This window comes from Maniola jurtina, chromosome Z (assembly GCF_905333055.1).
Source record: "Maniola jurtina chromosome Z, ilManJurt1.1, whole genome shotgun sequence".
Classification (NCBI taxonomy): domain Eukaryota; kingdom Metazoa; phylum Arthropoda; class Insecta; order Lepidoptera; family Nymphalidae; genus Maniola; species Maniola jurtina.
This window is the reverse complement of record NC_060058.1, coordinates 770,518-797,751: the sequence shown is the minus strand read 5'-3', so window position 1 is coordinate 797,751 and position 27,234 is coordinate 770,518. Positions and strand designations below refer to the sequence as shown.

General features: G+C 37.8%; 1 protein-coding gene across 1 annotated transcript in view; it reads left to right on the top strand.

Annotated features, from left to right (window-relative positions):
- LOC123880488 (nostrin) overlaps positions 1-27,234 on the top strand; it is an 86,524-nt gene that overhangs the window by 47,798 nt on the left and 11,492 nt on the right. Inside the window, exons 2-6 of the mRNA XM_045928629.1 lie at positions 8,468-8,645; positions 22,821-22,906; positions 25,808-25,951; positions 26,319-26,400; positions 26,970-27,100. Of these exons, the coding sequence (XP_045784585.1) occupies positions 8,529-8,645; positions 22,821-22,906; positions 25,808-25,951; positions 26,319-26,400; positions 26,970-27,100 (560 nt within the window). The 5' untranslated portion in view covers positions 8,468-8,528. The remainder of the gene's footprint in view (positions 1-8,467; positions 8,646-22,820; positions 22,907-25,807; positions 25,952-26,318; positions 26,401-26,969; positions 27,101-27,234) is intronic.

The following is a 27,234-nucleotide window of genomic DNA, read 5'->3' as shown; positions in this document are numbered from 1 at the left end:
TATGTGTCAGTCTCGCGCACCGAGGGTTCCGCACTCGGATGATTTTTCCACGATAAATCAAAAACTAGAATGCATAAAAATAAATAAAAATCTGTCTTAGAATGTAAAGGTAAAGCCCTTTTAAGCCCTGTCTGTCTGTCTGTCCGTCCGTCCGTTCGTCCGTTCGTCCATCCGTCCGTCCGATACCGAAACCACACATTGATAACTGATTGTCTTGCTTCATTTATCCTTCCTCCCGAACGATGCGACCAGCCCAAATAAGGTTCGGCTATGGCTGTCACCAAATACCTGATTAGAAAATAATAATTTTAAACCACAAAACTATACTTACACTACCTGACGTCATTCTGAACAGGAAGGAAACTAAATACATTGTTTTTGTATGAACGGGTCTTTAGCTTCAATTAATGTATTACAAGGTCTTGTTATTATCAAACGCTCGCGCTGCAGTCCTATTTTGATTACCTAAGCGCTAAGCCAATAATTACAACGCTGAGGCAGCGGCGAAATAATACTCGTATAATTGTTGACACTCAGATTGAAAACGTCATAATTTATGAAATAATAAGTACTTCGCCTGTAATCTTTGAGTCAAGAATATTAAATTAAAGCATTACTAAAAATATTATATAAGTCAAGCTTAAGTCAAGATCGTTATTCGGTTGAACCGTGAAAAGATAATACGCAGAAACATTTTGGCATTTATAACATCAATATTTCATACAATAATATTTGCCGTAAATAGCTTTAGGACTCATTTATTGAAAACAAGTTAGGTACATATTTACAAACATAGTAGATTAACAGTTCAAATATGTTTTTTAAAACGGTCATTAAACATAGACTTTTCTGATTTCACATGAATAATTTTTTCTAAATAGAATTTAGAAGGTGAGAACATTACCGCCCAATATTTTTATCTGCGGATCTCATTTTAGACGAATATTGTGGCTAATTCTATTGCAACAATCTCTCAACTAACCTAAATTGATAGGTCTATATCTAAACATTAGATTTAGATCTGTCAGTTTAGTTTAGTTTAGTTTAGAGGTTGTGTACAACATAATAATTGTCACATTGAGTCTGCAAATTAAATCGTCAACGAATTTGACAAAGATCTTAGGTGTTCCTGAGAAATTGAGAATAACGCACCTACCCGGTTTGGGTTTCGGCATTTGAGAGGTTGCGTCAATAGACTCGACTGAAGCTGGGTTCAGGTTTCTAACTCTGTATTCAGGATCAAACAAACAGAACGCAGAGCGGAGTGGGACTTCGTCTGCGGTGGCGTTTGCTGGCGCGCGTGTTGTGCCTTTTTGGAGTGTTTTTTTTTTTGTTAGAAGTGGCCGGTTTTTTGTATTTTGCTGGTGTTTATTGGTGGTGTTACTGACTGGCAAGCGCTCTAAAGGGGCGCCGCTTGTATGTCGGCGGGCGCCGGCACAGACGAAGTCCATTCTTATACATATAGTTTCCCTTGTAAATAACTACAAACTTGACATTGGCTAATCAGTGTAAAGTCAGACGAGAGAGAGAAAAAAAAGAGCGGAGTGACGTAGACCGAAAGCCCCATAACACAACAGTGTTCAGTTCACGTTTCATGACGTTCCTCTTCTGATGTTGGTTTTTTTAATAGCAACAAAGAATGCAGAGGTTGACTGACTAGATTGCGAAGATGAGTGTAGTGAGACATCCAATGCTTCGCTTTCCGGTGTGAGTTAGTAGGCACTAGACGTCTATCGGTTGATGATGATGACCCAGATTGCAAATTCCATCATTTCTCCAAAACACAAAGTACGTAAGAGTACTAAAACACTGGAATTCATGGTCAATATGGGGGCTTCTTTACAGGCCCTTTCAGATGACATGTACCAAATTCAACATTTGTGCAATGCATTAAGGTTGAATATGACACTTGCCGTCTGAATGTTTCTCTAAAGAACCCTATATCTTCACTATGAGACAACGAATTCCATTGTAAGGGTGCTGGCATAATACATATACCAAGTTTTCGGTATTGGCAGGTCGGTATGGGTCGGTACTCGGTACCGATCATAAAAAAATGACCCATATGAGCTCTCGCATAAAGACAGGTAACAGGTATAAGATAACATGAGGCTATTTTACCTGCACCGGGCGATACCGACCCGTACCCGCCGTCGGTTTGGTTCAGTTGCAGCCCCGGGTTCTGTTTGATTCAAGCTTTCCTCTGCGTTCATTATGAAACCGATTCCGGTCACCGGTGTTAGTTATACGTGATGTCATAATAATAATATTGTGTTGATCAATATTGCACCACACTACACGATACTGCTACCAAATGTTAATGTTTCACACAATGTTATAACTTTAATTGAATTTAAAGACGTAATATTCATGTGAATTGTAAAGGTTTGCGAAATTATTACGACTGAGGCCTACGAATAATAATTGAGGTAATAATTTTATAATATAAGTAGCGGGTATACACAGACCCCCACTATATACATATATTAAAAGTTCACAATATTATTGCTAATAAATCATCTGACTGACGCTAGAAGTGAACGAACGTTACGTAGTCAATTTCCAAGTAGTTTACAATGTCGCGTCGTAGGTGCGGCATGGACCCAAGTTTTGCGGGTTTAATAAATACCAAAAATGTAGGTAAGTCAAATGCTTATTGGCATTGGATTGTGTTTAGGTAATAAAATAATAATTTTTTGCTAGCATTCTATTCTACTATTCTGTTCTATTCTTTTCTATTACATTTTTAGGGAATGGTCACATCCAGTGAACAACCACAATCATAGTGCGTCCTTTTCCCTTCCATACAATTAATTGTACAAGAGAAAGCGCCTCATGTTAGCTCTACTCAGTTAACAAGTAAAATCTACTTTTCTTAGCTGATCTCCCTCCGATGAGTTACCAGCATTGTTTACCATTTAAGACAGTTTATAAATAGCTTAAAGATTAATTATGGTATTCGAGATAGTATATACTGTTGAGCTCTGATTTGTGTAAAAGAATGGCTAAATACTTTTTGAAACATTGCCAAATGATTTTAATGTTGTATCAATCAATGTCTGAAGAAGATTTAGCTGTGTATGAAGTCGGTATGTGAACGATTATTAGTTTCACAGATATTAGTTTCTAGAATATGTCTGCAAAATTTCATGGACTTTGGTTGCTTAATATCCAAATGAAATTAGAACTACGATTGTATGAAGCGAGTGACGGAGAGAGCCCTGTTAAAGACTAGCACTTGGTTGCATGAGATGCTACCAAGTGATGAGTGACGATGCAGCCTAAAATGGAGCGCGCTTGCCTAGACGATGCCTCTTGGCTCGAAGGAACCCCTATTCTCTCTTTCTAATTTTAATTTAAGTGTAATCTTATTTTAGTTTTATTACTTTATTTCATTATTTTTAATGTCATTTCATTTTATTGTTTTTAAACTACATTTGTATGTAATTTTATGATTCGAATGGGTTTAACTCGCCTGAAATAAATGACTATTACTAGTATATTAAAATACGACGCACTTATCTCTATTTAAGAGATCTCTACCAGTGACCCTGTAATGTGACCCTTTAAATGTTGTGTGAATGTGTGATGTGTTGATGAAATTTTTGAATCCCTCAGGGGCTTTCTTTGGCAGTAATATTTTCGTTAAGAATCCCACTTTCACTCTCATCTCATGATCTCACTCACATCTCACTTAAGAAGACCACTTCCAAAGAAAAGCTGTATGGATTGCGTGGAAGAGGATATGCGTGTAACAATGTGGATTGACGTTCACGGAAGACAGAAGCGAGTGGAAGAAGAAGACATATTGTGTTGACCTCAAGTACCGTGAGATAAGGATAGGAAGAGGAATACTTACCTTATTCAATTGAGCACGCTTATCACAGAGAGCGACCGTTGGCGGCTGCTAGCATTATGTAACGAGTAACGGTCGAGGGCCCATGGCTTGCAAATCTTACACTAGTATCTTTGAACCCATGTTTCGACACTAACTAAATGCCAAGCTACTTTGTATAATTGTTTTCGAGCTAGAATAAACAATTGCTGGACTTTGTAATAATACTGTTAACTAGCTGATTCCCGTAACTTTCTCAGCGTGGATTTTAGGTTTTAAAACACCCGCGGGAACTCTTTAACTTTTCGGTATAAAAAGTAGCCTATTTCACTCTTCAGGTTAACTAAACCCATGCAAAAATCGGTCAAGTGCGAGTCAGAGTCGCGGACCGAGGGTTCCGTACTACAGTCGTATTATTTCGATATTTTGCACGATAAATCAAAAACTATTATGCAAAAAAAAAATGAAAATGAGTTTAAGAATGCACAAGTAAAGCCCATTCATAGTATGATACCCCACTTAATATAATTAATCTTACACACACTCTCAGAATCTGATGCAAACATACACATAGACTGCAAAAATCATAACTCTTCCCTTCGGCTTTGCCGTAGCCGGGTGAAAAAGAATTGCACTCAAAAAAATTTGTTCGGAATGATACGTCTTGTGCGTAAGGATACGAGGTTGTTGTTATAAAAGGATAAACTGACTGACATAATATCATCTTATGTATGAATGAATGAATCAACCAATCAATGAATATTGAATATACTTTTATTGTACACCACAAAATTCGTACAGAAAAACACATACAAAGCACAACAAAATATAGGTACAATTTGGCGGCCTTATCGCTACCTAGTACCTAGCGATCTCTTCCAGACAACCAAAATGGTGCAAAGGACATAGCTACAGATATTAGAGGTAGGTATTATGTACTGTATGTATCAACTGTAGAATTTCATTGAAGCCTAGTTTCAATGAAACGTGCGAAAATTTAGCTATTCAGAGTGAGTAAGTATGTACTTATCTATTTTTCGGTTGGATTATTGCCTTCAAGATCAAAGTCGCCGGAAGTAAGCGCTGCGCTCAAACTGTACTTGGCTGAGGGCCATATTATTAAGGGCATCGAAAACATTTTTACTAACTCAACCTAATAATACTCTTAAGAGCTCCGTTCATGGATGCGACAACTCGTTGGTGGGTAGAGCTCAAAATAGTGCCGTTTCCACAGGTGAAGGAAATAACGTTATCTGTGCAGTGCATGCCACCCTTTTCCTCTAACCGAATCTCACCCCGAGAGAGGCCGGGTGAATGAATTTAGTTTGCGATGTACACGATTTTTTAAATCGACATTTGAAATCACGCCTATTTTTCAAAATAAAACATTTTATTACACAAACTACACATTTGAAATTATTATAAAGTAAAGTGTTACATGACTTTGTTAATTTTTTCAATTTTCTAGTTTCTTATAGTTTGCCTCAAAATTTGCCCTAAAATGGAGATTTTGTGGAAAGATGGTAGTGGTCATTGGATAACGCCACTTTTTAGAGTTCCGTATACGAAAGGTGCCAACGGGACCCTAATTATTACTAAGCCTCCGCTGTCCGTCCATCCGTCTGTCTGTCAATGGGTAATATTTCTTGGACCGTAATAGGTAGAGAATTGAAGTTTTCACAGAAATGTGTATTTCTAATGCTAATGAAAAATTATAAAAATTACAAAATGGCCGCCGTGAAAATTAAAGAAATTCGAACAGTGTTATTTCTTGTACGATGGTATGGAATGTGTGAGTCCGATTCGGACTTACTGTTTTTTTGAAACTCCTTAGACCTCAGACGCAAACTAGTTTGAGCAGATTGCTCAAGTTTTGATGTTTAATTTATATCGTGGTCTTTTTATATCAAGAACATTTAATTCAATGTTTAGCTAGAAAGTCAATTTGATTGCTTTGGTCGAACCTTTATGAAAATCGGCCTTGATGCGAGATGGTACGAAAATAACCATTACACAAATAGGTGAGTTTAAAATGTTTCACCACAGTTGTACGATTTTTGTAGCTTGGAGAGCGCAGAGAGGGTTAGCCAAGCTGGACAGACTTTTTTCTGTCTATGGGAACCACAGATCTTTGTTTTTAGGGTTCCTTATCTCAACAGGAAAGCCGAAACCCTTATAGGATCACTTTGGTGTCTATTTGTTTGTCTATCCGTCTGTCGTGTCTATCAAGGAAACCTATAGGGTATTTCCCGATGACCTAAAATCATGGAATTTGGAAGGTAGAAAGGTCTTACAGCACAAGTAAAGGACAAAATCCGAAAATCGTGAATTTGTGGCTACATCACAAAAATGTGTTCATAAATACATTTAAATTATTTTCAATTTTCAGAGTAAGATAACTATACCAAGTGGGATACCATATGAAAGGGCTTTACTTGTACCTTCTACAACAGATTTTTTAATGCATAATAGTTTTCGATTTAGAGCTTGTTCACACAGGCTGCGTAAGCGTTGACGTAGCGCGTACCATTGCGTTGTAATTTATAAAACATGGCACACCGCTTGCGTAAAGCGTGGACGTATGCGTAACCTGGTGTATTAGGGGTTTACGCGCGTCACTATACGCACGAGTCACGTGTGGGCAACTGGTGTCAATCGGCCTTTATCGTGCAAAATGTCGGAAAATATACTCGGGTACAGAACCCTCGGAGCGCGAGTCTGACTCGCACTTTGCCGTTTTTTATTTCTTGATCACGGTTAACACGACAATCATGCTTAAAAAAGGAGTGATTAGGTTTGGGGTGGAGCCAGCTTGCTTAGAAGATGCCTATTCACTCTTGTTTTGAAGATATTTAGGTTACACTTACGCGGCAGGAAACATGGACACCTTAGCGGTTTGTATCTTATTATTCAGAACCAGAACTCGCCGCGACTCATAGCATCTTGACTCAACTCGCTGGCCTTTTCAATTCGTACACGTGTACGCGCGCGCTCTGTAGCGTTCAGTACCGTTGCGTGTTGTGTGTGTCGGTGGTTCAGTGACCGATATCGCCCAAGCGTAGTTTTTACCAGGTTTTATACTATTTATATTTTAATACAATTTATGCATAATGTTTTTAAAATGTAGATTAATTTTAATAGAAACTTTTACTTAGATATAAAATTCAACTTCTTCAAAAAAGTAATATATGTGCGTTTTAAAGATAATTTGTTATTATTATTTCACTTTCCCTTCTATACTTTAGTTTTCCGTAGTTTAGGTAGGTACTTACTTAAAAGGTAAACAATTAGGTACTTAGGTAGTGTTTTCTCGCTGATATGCGTACGAGGCGCATTATAAACAGCCGCACTATAAACCACCACGACCTGCAGAAAGAAAGATAAATTGGTGAACAAAACAGTTTGAAATATATTTATTATAGGTAGGCGTTTGCCTTCTACAGTACGCGACAGGTCGAGATGACAATCAGGGTACAGTCACGGTAATATTATACAGTCTCCGGTGCAGGATAGCGCGGGTGACGTGCGCGTATTGCGGGCCATCCCCCCGCCTCATACTCCGCTTGGCATCCAGACATGGCGCATACAATAGCTTCACTTGAAAGTAGCAAGGTTCTGTATAAGCCCATATAATGGGCCGTAAACGCCGTTCCTAACTATGTTACCAATACGATAATTAAAAGTCGCTAAATGATAGTAATCAGCATCTTCAGTCTCTGTTTAGAATTTGATCTCTACTTCCTTGTCTTTGGCAGTGGAGAATATGGATGACTGTTGACTAGCTGACGCAATTACCGCACTAGTTCGTAAAAACATCTTTTCTATTTAGTAGGCTAGGTTTAATCCGATCCAGCTGGGTGCGTGGGGACGCACCCAGCTCTCGAAAATGCCTATGTCAGCAGGGGTGCTGACATAGGCATTTTCGAGATCGCACTACCAAACATGGTCTTCCACCTCCGTCATCCACCTGCTTTCCTGCACGACTGTTCTGTCAATACACGGACTAAAAATTGAAAAAAAATCACATTTGAAAATGGCGCCATATTGTTTTTTTCTCTAAAATAATTATGGCCAGTGTCGCTCGATAGAATGTGAGGATACAAGAGATATCTGAAACCTACGTCCTTTGTTAAGGCATTTAGAAGTTATGGCGGAATAAAGAAACTCACATAATTCTAGTACGCGACAGGTCGAGATGGCAATCAGGGTTCATACCCTGATTGCCATCTCGACCTCGATCTCGAGGCGGAGGGACGCTCCGCACACCCGCACGTCACCCGCACTGGGTTAAGTATACATACATCAACCCTGAAATAAGACACTTTTTTTAGGCAGTCATGTAAAAACCAATTTTTAACCCCCGACCCCAAAAAGAGGGGTGTTTATAAATTTGACGTGTATATCTGTGTATCTGTCTGTGGCATCGTAGCTCCTAAACTAATGAACCGATTTTAATTTAGTTTTTTTTTGTTTGAAATGAGGCTTGATCGAGAGTGTTCTTAGCTATACTTAGTCCAAGAAAATCGGTTCAGCCGTTTGAAAGTTATCAGATCTTTTCTAGTTACTGTAACCTTCACTTGTCGGTGTTATAAATATTTATTTTACACTTATCATTGCTTATCATTGTTGCAGCAGCAGCAAGGAAGCCATTGGTAATGCGGCGACACAGCAAGAGGCGGAGGACGGTGCGGCAATGAGTCGCGACGTGTCCACCAAACTGGCGGCTGGCATGGACCGCTGGCAGACCACCTTCGAAGACATGATCCACCTACGCTCGTCCAACAACCATGCCTTCAAAGACAACTATTGGGTAAGTTTTTTAACATTGCTTTCCGTAACTTAAAAGGAAAATGGAACCCTTGTAGGATCTTCGTTTTCTTCTTGTCCGTCTGTCGTGTCTGTCAAGAAACCTATACGGTACTTCCCGTTTACCTAGAATCATGGGCAGATAGGTAGGTCTCATAGCACACTTAAAGGGGAAAATCCGAAAATTGTGGTTCCATTGCAAAAAAAATGTATTAGAGTGCTAGTATCAGAGGAACCGCTAATACGTTGCCGGCCTTTGAAGAATTTGTTGATCCGGTTTCTAGTGGAAACGCCGCAGAAGGGAGTTGATTCCACAGTTTGCATGTACGTGGAAAAAAGATCTGGCACAACGGGCGGTCGATGTGCACCAGGTACCCAGGTGGTGAGAGAGTTGCGGTGGTGTTAATATTATATATATTATATTATATAATAAATGCCTGGGAAGGATTTGGATACACCCATTATAAGCATGTATGGAGCTTTGAGTCTGCTTAGCTGATAGCCCCTATAGCCGCTACCATTAGGTATGTGATTGTATTCAATGAGACATTCTTTCTTCACACATTTCTCGAGCTGCATTACGATTCTCCATTGTTGTGACGTAACTGCAAATAAAAAACAATTAAAAACCATTATTGTTCTCGTATTCTCGCCGCAACGCGATACATCAGCTCGCGCGCGCGAGTGAAAGTCACTTAATTGGGGTAAAAGTTTACTCCATCAAATAAAGTATCACTACATATTATAATAGCCTGGTGGTTAAGACGTGGGTCTTCTGTTAGGTAGGTCGGGCTTCAATCCCGGGTACCTATACGTCGTCTAACTTTTCGGAGTTAGGCTATTAAAATAAATATATCTTGTTAAAAAGTTTGAAGAGGTCCGGCAGAGGTTTGCCATATTCTCTGGCAATACATGTGATTTCTAATAGTACTTACTCTGAAAAAAATATTAAAAAAACTAGACTTTATACTTTGATGTATGATTTTTTTACACCATTATTAACTTGTTATCTCCCAAAGCCAGCATGATCTAAACTTCATAGTCACTGATCGCTCAGGGACAATACGCAGAGAAACTTTCAGTTTTTATAAAATAACGAAAGTTTGGCACCCATCGGCTCTCAGTCCATAATATGTAGTGATGAGATAGCTCTGTGACTAGGCTATCATGTTCACCACATAATTAGCTATCGATGCCCGCGACTGCGTCTAGCCATTGATGAAAACTGGATAATAATCCCGATAGTAGTTTACCAGATTAGCGCGCACATACAGACAGTCTGTGAACGGAATTCGTATTATAATAAATAAATAATCTTTATACATTATTTTAGTAATAAAATTAATTACTTATGAACTGAGTTAGTAGGTTAATTTATTTTATTTGTATACCACGTATGAAACACTGAAATACGTGCATGCCCATACAACCATTATTATAAATACAGAAGTGTGTTTGTTTATTGGTTTTTGTTTTTTTTTGGTTCATGTTGCTACAGAGCAACGGATCGACATTATTTTTGAATGAATATAGTCAATCCTGGAGAGTTACATAAAAATACTAATTTTTGTCCCGCAAAATCAAAGATTTCCAAGGGCTTTTCATGAAACCTAAATTCACGCCGACTAAGACACGAGCGTCATTTAGTCTAAATATATAAAAGGAAAAGGCGACTGACTGACTAACTAACTGATCTAACAATGCACAGCTCAAACTAAGTACGTGACGGACCGGGCTGAAATTTGAAATGCAAGTAGCTATTAGACGTAGACATCCGCTAAGAAAGGATTTTTGATTTAACGCCTAAAGGGGTTCCGAAAATCAGTACCGAAAATCAAATCTGTGAGTACTTGAGCAGCCCGTACGAAACCGGGGCGTGTGGCTAGTAAACTGTAAAATTTGGAGTGAAAGGATTTTTGGTAACAGATTTGCTTAACCGTGTCAAGGAAGGCCGGGTTATTATAGCTTCCTGACTGTGCCTTTTGGAAATACAAGACCCCCGGTTCAGTTGACAATGGTGATGAAAAGTTTTTCATTTTTAACCCCCGACCCAAAAAGAGGGATGTTATAAGTTTGACGTGTGTATCTGTCTGTGGCATCGTAGCGCCTAAACGAATGAACCGATTTTAATTTAGTTTTTTTTTTTTGAAAGGTGGCTTGATCGAGAGTGTTCTTAGCTATCATCCAAGAAAATCGGTTCAGCCGTTTAAAAGTTATCAGCTTTTTTCTAGTTACTGTAACCTTCACTTGTCGGGGTGTTATAAATTTTTAATTTACACTTGTATACTAGGTGATGCCTTCGTCTGCATGGATTTATCTTTTCCTTTAATCCCATGAGAACTATTTAATTTTCTCGTGCCCTGATTTAAAAACCCCAAGTCGGGTTTTTTAAATAACGTGGAAACTATTTAATTTCCCTAATAAAAAGTTGCTTATGTCAACTTACAACAATAACGTATGGGCTTTTAAGAATCCCATGGGAACTCTTTCTTATAAGATGTAAGCTAACTTTGTACCTTTTATCAAAATTGGTCAAACTGTTGGGGCGTGAAAAACTAAAAGACAGACAGACACACTTTCGCATTTATAATATTGATATTGATTTACTTGTATTGGTGTTTGCATTTATAATATTGGTATGGATTTACTTGTATTGGTGTTTGCATTTATAATATTGGTATGGATTTACTTGTATTGGTGTTTGCATTTATAATATTGGTATGGATTTACTTGTATTGGTGTTTGCATTTATAATATTGGTATGGATTTACTTGTATTGGTGTTTGCATTTATAATATTGGTATGGATTTACTTGTATTGGTGTTTGCATTTATAATATTGGTATGGATTTAGCTATTTGTATTGTTAATATTATCAGTATGACGTGATTGTAGTCGTAACGTGTACTTAAATGCCGCGACTGCGTTATCTAAGTAACAAGCAACAACGTTTGCTCAACCACACCGGTTGACGGAGTTACTGTTGTTAGTAAAAAGTCTAGACTCAGATTCTGGCTTGTTCTGAGACCTGAAAGGTTACATTGTAGCTTAATTTTAACCGACTTCCAAAAAGGAGGTGGCTCTCAATTCGGCCCGCATTTTTTGTTGAACGCAATCTCTAAATTAATCTAAAAATCGGCCAAGTGCGAGTCAGCCTCGCGTACCGGGGGTTCCGTACTCGGGTATTTTTTCCGACATTTTGCACGATGCATCAAAAACTATTATGCATAAAAATAAATAATAATCTGTTTTAACAACAAGTAGGCCGTCCTCTTTTATCCGTCCATGCACATCTAATATTATGGAGAGTGCATTATCAAAATGCACTAGGTACCTGTAGCTAATTTTTTGTTGTTGTAAACAATCTCCAAAATTAAACATAAATGACAGACTAACGGCCAAAGTTAATAAATTTAGTCGATAAATTATTTAGCGACGTCTTTGTTAATTGGCACCAACGACCATACAATTTTGGACAAATATTGGGACGAATAACAAAGTTTCTAAGTAACCTATCGACAGGTTATAGATAGGATTTTCCTATTATTATTAATTTTCGCTGTTAGAGAGTAGGTATAATAATTCCTTTTATTTAGATACCTATCATAAATCAAAGTGACTTTTTATTCTGGAACATATACTTCTCAAAGTAGGAGTATTTTATTTATCACACTGATATTATAAAGGCGAAAGATTGTGTGTATATACGTGTGTATGTATGTTTGTCACTCAAACTACTGGACGGATTTGACTAAAATTCAGATTGGAGGTAGATTTTACCATGGATTGACACATAGGCTACTTTTTATCCCGGGAAATCAAAGAGTTCCCACGGGGTTTTTGATAACCTATACCCACGCGAAAGAAGTCGCGGGCATCAGCTAGTATTATCTAAATCCACGCGGACGAAGTCACTAGCATCAACTTAATTAGTTGGTAAATGTAAATGAGTTTGCAAAAATTAATTATGTAGAGCTACTTTATTTATGTACCTAGATCCAAGAATAAGCACAAAAGTAAAATTACAACGTATTATTATTATTAGGTATTTCGTTTTGAAAGTTTTAATTTACGATCCTTGAAATACATCAATTTTACAGACTTCACGAGTTTATGATTTCTCGAACGTAAGGTTATTTATAAAAATAGATTTGAATTGTTAGAAATAATATGAGATCATTAATTTATCTAGTGAAGATACTTAGTAGTTTAATAAAATCGATATTTGGCTCATTCAATGTCATACGCTCTGTTGCTAGGATAGGCTAGCTCGAGTGAATTTGTACCATGGACGTATTATATTACTTTATGATTTGTGGTGTTTTGAAGGTGTTTGTTGTCTCCTTCCGAGATTCGGAGCGATCATTGAATATTTTCTGGAACTAGATAATTAAATGTTGCGATAGCAATCGTGTTTTACTTAAATTATTTATTTTGCCATTATTTTTTTAGATTAAAACTCTCGGATAACCCGATGCGTTGGATCTGTGTTCTTCACGTAGGTTTTGGGAAGACATTCCAATAATTCGTTAAAATTATTTAAATAATACCTACCTGCTTTTCGGAGTGACGCTTATCGTGCTCTAATATTAATTATTTATTTTGATATAAGTTTTTTTTAGATTAAAACTCTCGAAGAAGGTCTAAACGTTACGAGTAGATCTGTGTTCTTCACGTAGGTTTTGGGAGGACATTCCAATAATAATTCATTAAAATTATTTAAATAATACCTGCTTTTCTGAGTGAAGCTTATACAAAATACAATACATTAGAAAGTTATTTAGTGCTAAAAAAGAATTCATGAGACATTTCATCGCGATTAATAATCTCATCGGGTGTTAGAAGGGTTGGCTCATTTCTTACGCAATGGATCAGCCTGGCTGTCCAGCGCGGAAATGCAGGGCAAAAAAGGGCAAGATTTGTAAGTATAGTAATTAGATAATTGTATAGTAAATAGATTAATTGTATAGATAAGGCTAGCTTTAAGTTTCATTGTAATATTTTTCAATAAAAAATAAGAAATATATTTATTTTGTCCACTTTTCAATTAGAAAACAGTAAACACGATATTAGAAACAGACGACTAGACCAATAAGGAAGCCTTAGGTAACAGAAAAAGCTGACAAGTTGCTTCGACTCTCCACAAATAAGAAATCTTCCGAGTAAGACACCTACCTAGCTAGTTATGCCAGCTCTTCACGAACGTATCTACTTGTTCGGCGTTTCAAATTGAATCAATACTAATATGTCGACACCTGCAAGGAAAAACATCATCTCATTTTTCGTAACTTTACAGTAGAGCGCTTCTTTGTTTTTTTCTTCTCTCGTCTGGCTTTACAAAGATTAGGCAATGTCAAGTTTGTAGTCATTTATAAGTTAAGGAAACTATATAAGTATGGACTTCGTCTGTGCCGGCGCTCGCTGACACACGCGCGGCGCTCCCTTAGAGCGCTTCCCAGTCAGTTCCACCGCCACAAAATACCAGTGAAACGCAAAAACCGGCCACTTTTAACAAAAAGAAAAAAAAAACACTCCAAAAAGACACCGCACGCGCGCCAGCAAACGCCAACACAGACGAAGTCCGCAGAGCGCTTGAATGATTGAAAAAATCTTATTAATTTCTGTTAAACTTTAAGTCATCCAACTTTCAAAATGCTGGTCAGCAAGGTAAAATCTAAAGTTTCTTCTAGTTTTTTTTTCCCTTCCACTTTTTAACCAACTTCAAAAAAGGAGGAGGTTCTCAATTCGTCGGAATCTTTTTTTTTTTTAAATGTATGTTCACCGATTACTCAAAGACCCCTAAACCGATTTGGAAATTTATTTTTTGTTTGAAAGGGTATACTGTGCAAGTGGTCCCATATAAATTTGGTGAAGATCTGATGTTTATCTTCGGAGATGGAGAACAGAACTCCTCAATGGATAAGAGCAAATTGCTGGCGATCAGTGTAATAGCTTAGTAAACAGCCTGCTGTTTTAACTGGGCATAGCATATTATAGTACAGTGGGGCCACTAAAAATTGTGAAATAAAAAATTTTCAAAAGAAAAATAAAACCGACTTCAAAAACCACAAGCACTAAAAAGTAATAAATAATTTTTGTTTAGTTACACGTGTAATGTACCTAGGTATGAAGTTGAGCGAGCATAATAAAACAAAATTAGAAATCCAAATGTGAAGCTGTGTGTGTGTTTAGTGCTTGTGGTTTTTGAAGTCGGTTTTATTTTTCTTTTTAATATGGGTACCTTCAAGTCAAGAGTGAATAGGCAACTTCTAGGCAAGCGCGCTCCATCTTAGGCTGCATCATCACTTGCTAGCAGGTCTGATTGCAGCCAAGCACTAGTCTGTAAATTAAAAAAAAAAAGTTTACAATATAAACTTTTTTTATAGTATAGACCGTTTAACATATTATGTTGAACCGTTTAACATATTATGTTAAGCGGGGAATGCTCGATGTTTAGTTACTTAGCTTTTACTAGGTATCTAGCGAGCTAGTAGAGCATGTGTGGACGTGTGGAGCCACCTTAAGATGTTATTCGTAGACGTAAGCGTACTGCGCGTGTACAAAGTATTGCGTGAGAACGATCGTTTTATCACTCGTCCACAGTTCACGACTGTTAGGGAACTCCTAACAAAACGTCCAGGCTTCGACGTCACTTGCAGGCGACAAATGTTGACCAGGTAGCTTTTGACCAGGTTGACGTTGAAAACTTTTGACCAGGTAGCTCTCATGTAGCCCTATTTTTCTATGATTTTACGTCACCATAGCCTAATATTTGACATATCGTCGATACAGGATCAAACCGAGAGTTCCCTCACTCTATTCACTCTGACTCGGCTGCAATAGATGTACCGCCAATATTATGTGAAGATACGACTCAATGTTATACAACATTTTGAACCTGAAGGGGAAAAAATTAATAGAGATGTTAATTTATTTCCCTTCAGCGACACGATGAGGCACGTCACCCGCGCTCCCTCCGTCTGGGGTGCGGGGCGTCCCCACCCCGGTTGCCATCTCATCCTGTCGTGCACTATACCTGTAGATACTTATATACCTATATATAAACTGTCTGTCATGGAAGTCCATTGGTTCCTACGTTATAAATTATAATGACAGCACCACACTTCCCTCGACACCGGAAGCAGCACTCGTCATTCCACTCACGGTGCCAGACGAAATCGACTAAACTCACAATCAATAGCACACGAAAATCAACCTTAATACAATAACAGTTAGACTCGTTTTAGATCACAGTGAAAGTCATGGTGTAAAGAAAGTTATTGTACGTTGCATAGATACCTAGTATCAATAAAGAATTGGTCATATAAAATGCACGGTGGCAGCGATTCCAAAGCGGTTCGTAAAAGTTTTAATATAAATTAATATATGGTACAGTTGGCGTCATTTAACATCTCCCATTTTCTCTATTGGAAAAGGTCCGTGGCAAATGAAATACTGTTCTTTATAAAAACCCAGGTTTTGAAGAAATAAAAATAGTTTTTCGCATTTATTACCGGCTCCGGCCAAATTCTGCTTAGAAAGGGTTCTGCAGAGAGGGCGCCAAATTTTAAGATCTGTCCAGTAACGTCAGTTGACGTAATCAGAGCCAATAAATTGATATTAAGTGATAAGTTCCCTTTACAAAATCAAAAAAAATATTTAATTGTATTATATTACTGTCACATCATTGTCACAAAAAGTATTGTGAAAGTAAGCGTTAAGTAAAATAATAAGTATTATTTTGATCGAGCATATTTCGTCCAAGTTTAGTGCACATTTGCATGCATGTTCTGGAATTTTAATAGTGTATCTTATACTCCGAGGTCTAGCCATTACACACATTTAGAAAATTTCTATTTATTTAATTACATGCCCCAAAGTTAGTCGCTAGAGAGTCAGTCAAACGCCGAACCGTTTTTTTTTTCGAACAAAAATAACGCAAACGAGCAGGTGGGTCACCTGATGTTAAGTGATTACCGCCACCCATGAACATTTGCAGCGCCAATTCGTTGCCGGTCTTTCAGGAATTAGTTGGTCCGCCCCTTGAATAACCCTATATTGTAATCTAGTAGGAACTGTGCGTAAAAGTTTACATTTGAAGCGTCCTTACAGTCTGCTGCTACCGTCACGCGTTTTGATTGACCAAGGCTTTGATGTTATACCGTTGTGGCGCGTGACCGACGCGTAAAGAAAGATTTGCTGTTAGTGACGACAACAATTTATATCCATTAGAATTTAGAATATAGAAATATATGGCTATAACGTGGCTAGATCACATTTTGTCTAGTATTAGATATTTAACTTAGAAAACATTTAGCATAATCCATACTAATATTATTAATGTCTGTCGGCTTTGAATATAGTCTGTTCAGCTCAGTAGGTATATACTAAGCGTCTCGACGAAGGTTTACAGTCTACAACCAGGGGTGCACTTATTACTTTTATTATATTATCTTTCACTGTGTTTGTTAAATAAATGTTTTATTTTCTAAGAATAAAGTAGAACACTATATTATTCTAATGGTTATTGTAATAAAATTCGAATATAAACATTAAACGCAAGTTGGGTGGCAACACTATGTTAGGGAACATTCTCCATTTGGTACACAGCTCGCATGCACCCCAGGGAAGGATTAAGGCTACTTTTCATCCCGAAAAATCAATGAGATTCTTCTAAAAACCCTAAATACACGCTAAAGAAGTTGCAGGCATTGTTTGTTTGATACAGAGATAGCTTGCATCCCGCAGATGCTAATTTAGGTTATATCCCAGTAAACCTACACAAGATCAAAAAAAATCCCTTGGGATTTTGGGAAAAAATAATGAAACTTTTGCGGACGAAATCGTGGGCATCATACAAATGGGAAATATTTAGGTTAAACGTGTCCAGATCACATTTCACCTAGTGTTATAATATATTTGCCGCCTATGATACCACTAAGATTAGGTACTTATTTCAATTACTTAGTTTAATTATAAATTCCTAAAGAATTGTAAATTGAACACTTGAAAAGGGCAACCGTCGAATTTCTTCTCGGTAGAAAGTTCATACCGAACCAGTGGTAAATTATTTGACGACTAGCTGATGCCCGCAGCTTCGCCCGCGTGGATTTAGGGTCTGAAATCCCATGGGAACTTTTGATTTCCCAGGACAAAAGTAGCCTATCCGTAATAGCCCGTCCCCGGGATGCAACGTGTTTCTGTGCCACGTAAAAACATTTAAACGGATGATCTTTTAAAAATCCCGAGGGATCACCAGGGTTTAGGAATGCAATTCCTTACAGCATCAGGGTTGAGGAGTTAGGTCCTCGAAGTCAACGACAAAGTCTTTACTTGGTACGATACCTTCAATAACAATCAATTTATAACCGACAGTTTCTAAATTCCATCAGTACTGATGATGAGGTCCCCTGTAGCATCAGGATTGAGGAGTTGGAATCCAATTTTTTTATGAAACAATGTCACAAAGTTCCTCTATCGATTTAAAAAAAAATTACGCAAATCGGTTCAGAAATCTCGGAGATTTCGGTGTACATAGGCAGAAAAACACAACTCCCTTTTTGAAAGTCGGTTAAAAAAGTAGCCTATGTTACACCCTGGTAAATCCTCTACTTGTCTGTGAAAATCCCGTCAAAATCGGTTCAGCTTTCCGAAGATTAGCCTTTTCAAACAGACAGACAGACAGACAGACAGGCAGACAGACAGACAGACAGACAGACAGACAGACAGACAGACAGACAAAAATTTTAAAAACGTGTGATTCAGTGTTGGTATCGTTCAAATAACTATATGAGCTTAATATGAGGTAATTATTTCGAAATTACAGACAGACACTCCAATTTTATTTATTAGTGTAGATTACAAAAGCACTTGTAAAAATTTACGTGAAAAATAGATTGTATTCTATTCTAACATTTTATTACACAATATCGACAGAGTTCTCACCACTAGCGATTGCTTAAAGCTATTAGCTTCGAGATGATTCCCATTATAACACGTTTATGGTGATTCCAAAAACTGTGAGAACTGAGAAATATTGTAATATACATAATAACCGTATCAATATACACGGCTTCTTTTTCGAGTTCCGTACCTCAAAAGCAGATAAAGAACCCTTATAGGATCACTTTTTACCCGACTACGGCAAAGCCAAAAGGAAGGGTTATGATTTTAGCAGGCTATATGTACGTTTGTATTAGATTCTGTGTGTTCCACCGTAGCGCCTAAATTACTGGGCGAATTTTGATGAATGAGGTATCAATCAATTTGATATTATAATAATCCTATAAAATTTGTTATTATAGTAAGTAATCCTCCGCCCGGTACAAATATGTATTTATGTAAATGTGTATGTAGGTTTATTATATTTTTATGTATGTAAGTATATTATATTCTCTTTGGCTTTTATATATATCTATTTTGTAACCGGGCGTGAGAGTAAGTTATGTAGATAATAATAATAATATCCTTAGCCAAAACCGAGTGGCAGAAACCGCTGATGCTTAGCACCTCTGACCGGGAGGCCGTATGGAAGGAGAAGGAGTTGCACGGACGCTTTTTTAAAGCTCTTAATGAGCCACACGTCGATAAAAAAGCGTCCGTGCAATGGCTGCGCTTTGGTGACCTTAAATAGAGAAGCTTTTCGTATGATGATCGCCAAACTTCGTTCCGAAAAAGGCACGTGGTGATGATGCACATGATAGAGTCGTTTATACGAATTCAATCAGTGACACAAATTTGAGCACGTATCACCGTGATAGGTAGGTACATATATATAATAGGTATTTGGGTCCATTTCTCTGCTGTAAACAAATACCAACTAGATAAGCGGCCAAAATAAGTGAATCTATCCATCAAGAGTAACGAGACTCTTTCGTAATACTGAGACAAAAAGAAAGTAGGTATGTGAATATATGACGAGGCGTGATGCTATGAATAATTCATTATGCTATTATATTTCAAAGATGTAAATTAGAACTTCGAGACATATATGTGTATATTATACTCCGTAATATAGTTGGGGATCCCAGAACTCCTATGCCTTATAATTTTACTAGAGAATGCCCGCGGCTTAGCCCGCTTGAATTTCGGTTTTTTCAAATCCCGTAGGAACTCTTCAATTTTCCGGGATAAAAAGCAGCCTATGTCCTTCCCCGGGATGTATCCCAAGTCTGTACCAAAAATCATTAAAATTGATTCAGTGGTTGGGCCGTGAAAACGTAGCAGACAGACAGACAGACACAGAAAGACAGACAGACAGACATACTTTCGCATTTATAATATTAGTACTTCTGTGTTAGAGATTCATTAAAAATAAAATAAAAACAAATCGACGGGTGTCAATTCGCTCTTTTTAGGGTTCCGTACGAACCACTTTGCTCGGGTAGGTATGTAAATATAGTCTATATCCATCTGAAATAATGAATCTTTCAAACGGTGAAAGATTTTTGAAATCGGTTGAGTAGTTGCGGAGATCACATGCTACTCGTACAACCAAACGCATAGAGAGAGCCAGCGCGTGTCAGACCTTCGTTATTTTATAAAAGCTGTAAGTTTCTCTGCGTATTGTCCCCAGCACAGGGAGGAACGATCAGCGACTATGGAGTTTGGATCATGGTGGCTTTGGGAGATAACAGGTAATAAAGGTAAAAAAAAATCTTATGTCAACAGCGATATAAATGTAATTCCATGTTTGTGTACATCAAAGTATAAAGTTTAATCTTTTTATATTTTCTTATGATTTTCTTCGTATAGTACCTACCTATTAGAAATCACGCCATGCATGTCACGCATAAGTTAAGCCAATAACAGCAATTGCGATTGTAATAGTGATTGATGCAGGTTTTCTTTCAAACTATACGTCTACATTATAGTAGTCCTTTACCTACTTAGTGACCGCATCTTATAGACAAGCTATGAATATGCAGTTATCATAATTATTATAAAACTCGCGTGCAATTAATAGCTCTGGCTATTCAATAGCGGCCCGCTCCCGTTTTGTGTTGCTCGGATTTCTTCTCATTAACATATTTGCCTAGAGACGTCGAACGCCCGCTAGATCGTTGTTCTGATACTGATAATGGCTGCGACAATTTATAACTATTTATTACTTTCGATTTGTTACGAATAGTTTCTATTAGTTAAGACTAGGCCTTTATTCGGGGATCTGGGGCAATAATAAATCGAATCCATACTAATATTATTGCGAAAGTGTGTCTGTCTGTCTGTCTCTCTGCTACCTTTTCACGGCCCAACAGTTTGACCGATTCTGACGAAAGGTACACAGTTAGCTTATAGCCCGGGGACGGACATAGGCTTGTTGATTTTCCGGGATAAAAAGTAGCATAAGTGTACTCTTTATCCCGAAAAATAAAAGAGTTCTCACGACAATTTTTATGGGCGATCCGTTGAACTGATTTTGACGAGATTTGGCACATAAAGATGCTTGCATTCCGAAGATGAAAATAGGCAACATTATCTCAGAAAATTGCAGAGTTCAGGATTTTTAAAAACCTAAATCCGCGCCGACGAAGTCGTGAGCAACATCTACAGAGGCGGTTTAATCATGATTGACATTTATTGTTATCGCAAGCTTTAGTGAAAGCTTATCATAATCTATAGATAAGTTCTAAAGAGAAATTTAATCCCAGATATGTTGGCGTAAAAACGAACCAATTCAATTCCTTGTAGTATTTTGTAGTAGTAGGCATAAATTCAAATTCAAATTCAAATTCAAATTCAATGATTTATTCAATAAAATGTAGGTACAATATGTTGGAATAATGTCTGATGAGCCTTATACATTTTACCACTATAACTGGTGTTTGAATATTATCTTAAATTCAATTAAATTAAATACAAATAAAGTCAAGACTAAAATATTAAGTAAAGAAAGACATACATAGACTTTACACAAGCAAAGTATAAAATAATAGTTAAATAAAGATCAAAAAATGTCAACATTATAAAAACCATAAAAAACATATCAATTATTATTAACAACTCAAAATATGCTTGTCTGTTAGGTAGTGCTTAATGTCAGAATATATTTTGTTTTTTACACATATGTTAAAAATAATTAGACAAACAAAATAAAAATAAAAACTAGAGATATCGAAAAATCATAGGTGCTATTATTTATAAGGATTCAAGTATTCCTTAATCGAATAGAAGCATTTCTCTAATAGCCACTTATTTAACAAGTGTAAATTAAAAATTTATAACACCCCCGACGATCGAAAGTATCTGAGTTTTCCAAAACATCATTTTCAAATAAATAATTATGTATTTAGGCAACGTCCATCTTGACAGCTTGACATTTGTCTATTGACATAATATTATGAACCTAACGGTTATCTAACCTTCTTTTCTACGAGAAAACTAGAAAAGAGCTGATAACTCTTAAACGGCTAAACCAATTTTTTTAGATTATAGCTAAGAACACTCTCGATCAAGCCACCTTTCAAACAAAAAAAAGTAAATTAAAATCGGTTCATTCGTTTAGGCGCTACGATGCCACAGACAGATACACAGATACACAGATACACAGACACACAGATACACAGATACACACGTCAAACTTATAACACCCCTCTTTTTGGGTCGGGGGTTAAAAATGATTTTAATGTAGTTAATGGCATAACTTTGACGTGGGAAGGAAGCTGATTAAATATGCTTATTGCCATGCAATACGAATTATTTTGGAATAAGCATAATTTTATATCAGGGTATATCAATCTGTCTTTGTGTCTCGTTGCTATAAAGAGATATTGGAAGAGATGATAGCCTGATAATTTAGACTTCAGGTTCCTATTCGGGGGGTCCCGTTCTCGTATACTGAGGTGCTCTCTTAACGGTGAAGGAAACCAGCGGTGAGGAAACCTGAGAATCCGTATATTTTCAAAAGTCTGTGAAATCTGCCCATCCGCACATGGCCAGCCTGCCTATGACCTAAACCATTCTCTTTTTGAGAGGAGATCCGTGTTTAGTAGTGGGCCGACGATTGGTTGTGTCACAGTTCACAACAGAGGGAACTTCTAACAAAACGACGACACTGGCAGGCGTCAAATGTAAACTTCAAAGAGAAGGTCAGGCTTGACTAAAGTTTTGTGCCGAAATTGCCTCAAATAAAGACTTTTTTCTTTTCTTTCGTTATTAAACTTTTATTTCCGTTGTTACAGGCACAGAATGGCTTCGACGAACTGCGTCGCTACGTGAAACAGGGCAGCGACTTCAGCAAGGAGTTAGCTACCATACTACAAGAAAGGTACCTACCTACCCTACATATTCTTTGAAATTAAATAAATGTGGTAAATTATTTGACGATTCAAAAGCACTTGTAAAAGTTTATTTGAATAAAAATCTATTCTATTCTATTCTATTCTATTCTATTCAAATACGATACCCAAAGAAGCAGTAGCATGTATAAAGCTTTATTGCAACAATACACAGTACATAATATCTATAATACAAACAAAAACAATTGTGCTAGAATGCAAAGGAGGCCTTAATCAGTAAAGTGAACTTTCAATGCGTGAGCATCGAATAGTGGTGGAGGTGGTAGATCACCTCTACACATACATACATACATAGACTGCCAAAATCATAACCCTTCTTTTTGGCTTTGCAGTAGTCGGTAAAAAAATACAAGGAGTAGATGTTAGCGCTCCGATCATAAACAATAAGGTATTGTATGATTGTCGCAACTGTAGAAAGCGAACGTGTTCAGACGATAAGATTGCTTATCTATGGTTATATCTACCTAGTGTATAAACAAAGCTATCGGTGAGCGAAATCCGCTTGCGTCATGCTTAGTAGGACCTATTTAATTGTCTAGAGTTCTAAACTGTAGATTTTTACCCGACCATGACGAGGCGTGGAAGATTCATATGTATTTAAACATTTTGTGGGCATGCTAAAAGGTAAACATAGTGAGGAAACCTGCATCCTCTGGTGCTGCAAATGTTCACGGGCGGCGGTAATCACTTAACAACAGGTGATGCGCCTGCTCGTTTGCCTGCTATTTTTAACCGACTTCAAAAAAGGAGGGGTTTTACTAAACCCCTAACTCTTGTATTACATAATATCATCGATGCATAATATATTCGGTAATAAAATTAATTATTTTTAACCCCCGACCCAAAAAGAGGGGTGTTATAAGTTTGACGTGTGTATCTGTGTATCTGTGTATCCGTCTGTGGCACCGTAGCGCCTAAACCAATGAACCGATTTTAAATTAGTTTTTTTTGTTTGAAAGGTGGCTTGATCGAGAGTGTTCTTAGCTATAAACCAAGAAAATCGGTTCAGCCGTTTGAAAGTTATCAGCTCTTTTCTAGTGACTGTAATCTTCACTTGTCGGGGGCGTTATAAATGTTTAATTTACACTTGTTTATTTTTTTGTGGTTATTGAAGTCGGTTTTAATTTTTTTTTTAGAGTGCTTTTGTCTTTTAAGTTTTTGTCTTAGAGTGCTCCATAATGTTCTTAAAGGAGTGTGAGGTCTGCCAATCCGCACTTGAACGCCATGACAGCGTCATTCTGAGAGGAGATGAGGAGACCTGTGTTCAGTAGTGGGCTGGCAATGGGTTGTCGATCATGATGATGATGAGAGTTAAAGTAGGTATCAGTGTAAAAACGCGTGGCAGATCGCGTGAAGTTAGGTTACGGCCACAAAAACAGAAATAGGGTAACGTCCGGCGCGCTAACTGGGCCATGAACCACGACGCAAAACAAAAATACTATGTGAGATTTGTACTATTTTATCACTCTCCGTCTCGCTTCTACTACGTAGACACGCTCATCGAGTTTAACATGAAAAACCGGTCAAGTGCGAGAAGGAATCGCACACGAAGGGTTCCGTACCACAAAAAATATCATTTTTGAATGTTTTTAGGGTTCCGTACCTCAAAAGGCAAAACGGAACTCTTATAGGACCACTTTGTTGTCTGTCTGTCTGTCCGTCTGTCCGTGGTGTCTGTCAAGAAAACCTATAGGGTATTTCCCGTTGACCTAGAGTCATGAAATTTATTAAGTAGGTAGGTCTTATATAGCACAAGTAAAGGAATAAATCTGAAAACTGTGAATTTGTGTTTACATCACAAGAAAAAAATGTATCAAATGAAAGGGCTTTACCTAGGGCTTTACCTGTACGTTCTATAACAGTTCTTTTTTTTGGCGCATACCTAAAGTTTTTGATTTGCCTTGCGAAATGTCGGAAAAAATATCCGAGTACGGAACCCTCGTTGCTCGAGTCTTGACTCGCACTTGACCGGTTTTTTAATCATTTTCAAGGATGCCATTGTTAAAATATGATCAGTATTTTTTGTTATAGCGGCAAGAGAAATATACATTCTGTGAAAATAACTCTCTACCTATTACAGTTCACGAAATACAGCGCACTGACGGCCGTACAGAGAGATGGTCATTGGTCAGCGGAGACATAGCAGTAGGGTCCTTAGGATACGGAACCCACAAAATTACCTAAACCCTAAACAGTTCATCATCATCATCATCCAGGTCTTCTTTCAGTGTGAAAAGGGTTTATTTAGGTCATAGTCCGCCACGCTGGCGCTCAAAGGCCCCAGTGTTCAAATACCTAATATTTAACAGATTGCAATTCCGAATTAAAACCGAGAATTCTCTCTGTGTAGTTCACTATGTCTTTAGTGTCGTTCTCTTCACATAGTCTTCTTCTTGCGTTGTTTCCTCAATTTTGAGAATCGTGGCTCCCCTTGGATGTAATCTTTGCTACGATGTTTCTCTGTTTCTTGCCTCGTGGATTGCATCGCAGATAGGCGTGTCAACCGCTTCTTTTATTTGGTCTGACCAACGTTTCGTGCTACATCGGTGGGTCTCTTTCCTTCGATCTTACCAGTGACCATGAGTTTTTCAATATTGTTGGCGTTCTTCCTTATAATGTGACCGTCGTACTTCGTCTTGAGGATCCTTCGCAGACATATGTTAGATAGCCTCATCTTTATCTTGAGTTTGTTAAGTATTGAGACGTTGGTTCTATGTACAGTCCATGATTATGTTGAGCATGCGTCGCCAACAGCAAATTTCAAAAGCATTGATCATTTTTTATCAGCGGCTTTAAGATAACGTTAAGAGTCTACGTCTCAGCTCTGTAAAGAAATACAACTTAACCTAGTAACTTTGTTTTATTTCCAGGGTAGAGGCGGAGAACTACTACTCGAAATGTCTAGCAAAGCTGGGCACGAAGCTGAGCAAAGCCTGCAAGGAGAGCGTGGGATCGTGCGCAGACGCATGGAAGCACGTCGCTATCGAGATGGAAAAACGATCGGAGATTCATAGGTAACCATCGATATAGCCTAAGTACACATAGTAAAGAAATGGGCAGCAGTGGATCGGATCTGAAAATCAACGGCACCACTGGCTTAGAAGTAGTGGACGATTTTGTCTATCTCGGCTCAAACATCAAAGTCAAAGTATACTAGTTGACTAGTTGTCAAACATCGGATTGCTTTAAGGGTGAAGGAAAACATCGTGATGAATCCATGCCTAAGAGTGTTCCATAATGTTCTCAAAGGTTTGTGAAGTTTACTAATCCACACTTGACCAGTGTGGTTGACTATAACCCTTCTCATTCTGAGAGGAGACCCGTGATCAGTAGTGGGCCGATGATGGGTTGAAACAAATGATGATGAATTTGTTTTTACAGGACGTATTCCAGTGCCTTAGCAGATGAACTAGTAAAGCCAATGAAAAATGTTATAGACAGCCAGCTGAAGCTACGGAAGAAGGTAACGAAACTAGATAGAATAGAATTAGACAAAACTTACTCGATTTTCAAGATTGACATTTTCAATAAATTCCCTACAAATTAGGAGATTCTAATTGCTGGCAGCCTTTTTTCTACAACTACGCCCTCCTGTCAAGTGCCAAAAGTTCGTTGTCGCACTGTACCTGTCAAATTGAGCCTCAATAGCTCAACGGTTGAGCAGCGGACTGAATTCCGAATTCGGCGGCGGTTCAAACCCCATCCGTTGCACTATTGTCGTACCTACTCCTAGCACAAGCTTTACGCTTAGTTGGAGGGGAAAGGGGAATATCAGTCACGGTTTAGCATGGCTAGTATTCTTAAAAAATTTTTTTAGAGATGATATCATAGAGATAGCATGTAAGTAATATTCATCTATGGGTGGTATGCAACAAAATTAGCTACGAATCACGATGTCGTTAGCTCAATCGCATTCTAGGAGGCCGACTAAACTCAAGCCATCATCAAATGCACCCCATTAAAATATCATTGCCTACTTGCCTACATATGAAATTGTCTATCACCTTAATCGTGCACTATCTAACTCTACAGATCGAGGGTAATGTGGACAAAACGACGCGCGCGTTAACCGATTGGAGATCAGCTGAGGCCAAGTCGAAGAGGCAGTCTCACGCCGCTGCCAGAGAAAACGAGAAGCTACAGGACGCTTCGTTGGACACTAGGTTTGACAGCTTCTAAAGACTTGGGCACATTCAAAGCGTAACGGTTTGAGCCAATAAGAGCTTTTGGTGCACTCACTTTTTTTAGTTTTTTATTCAGATACAAATTAGCCCTTGACTGCATTCTCACCTGGTGG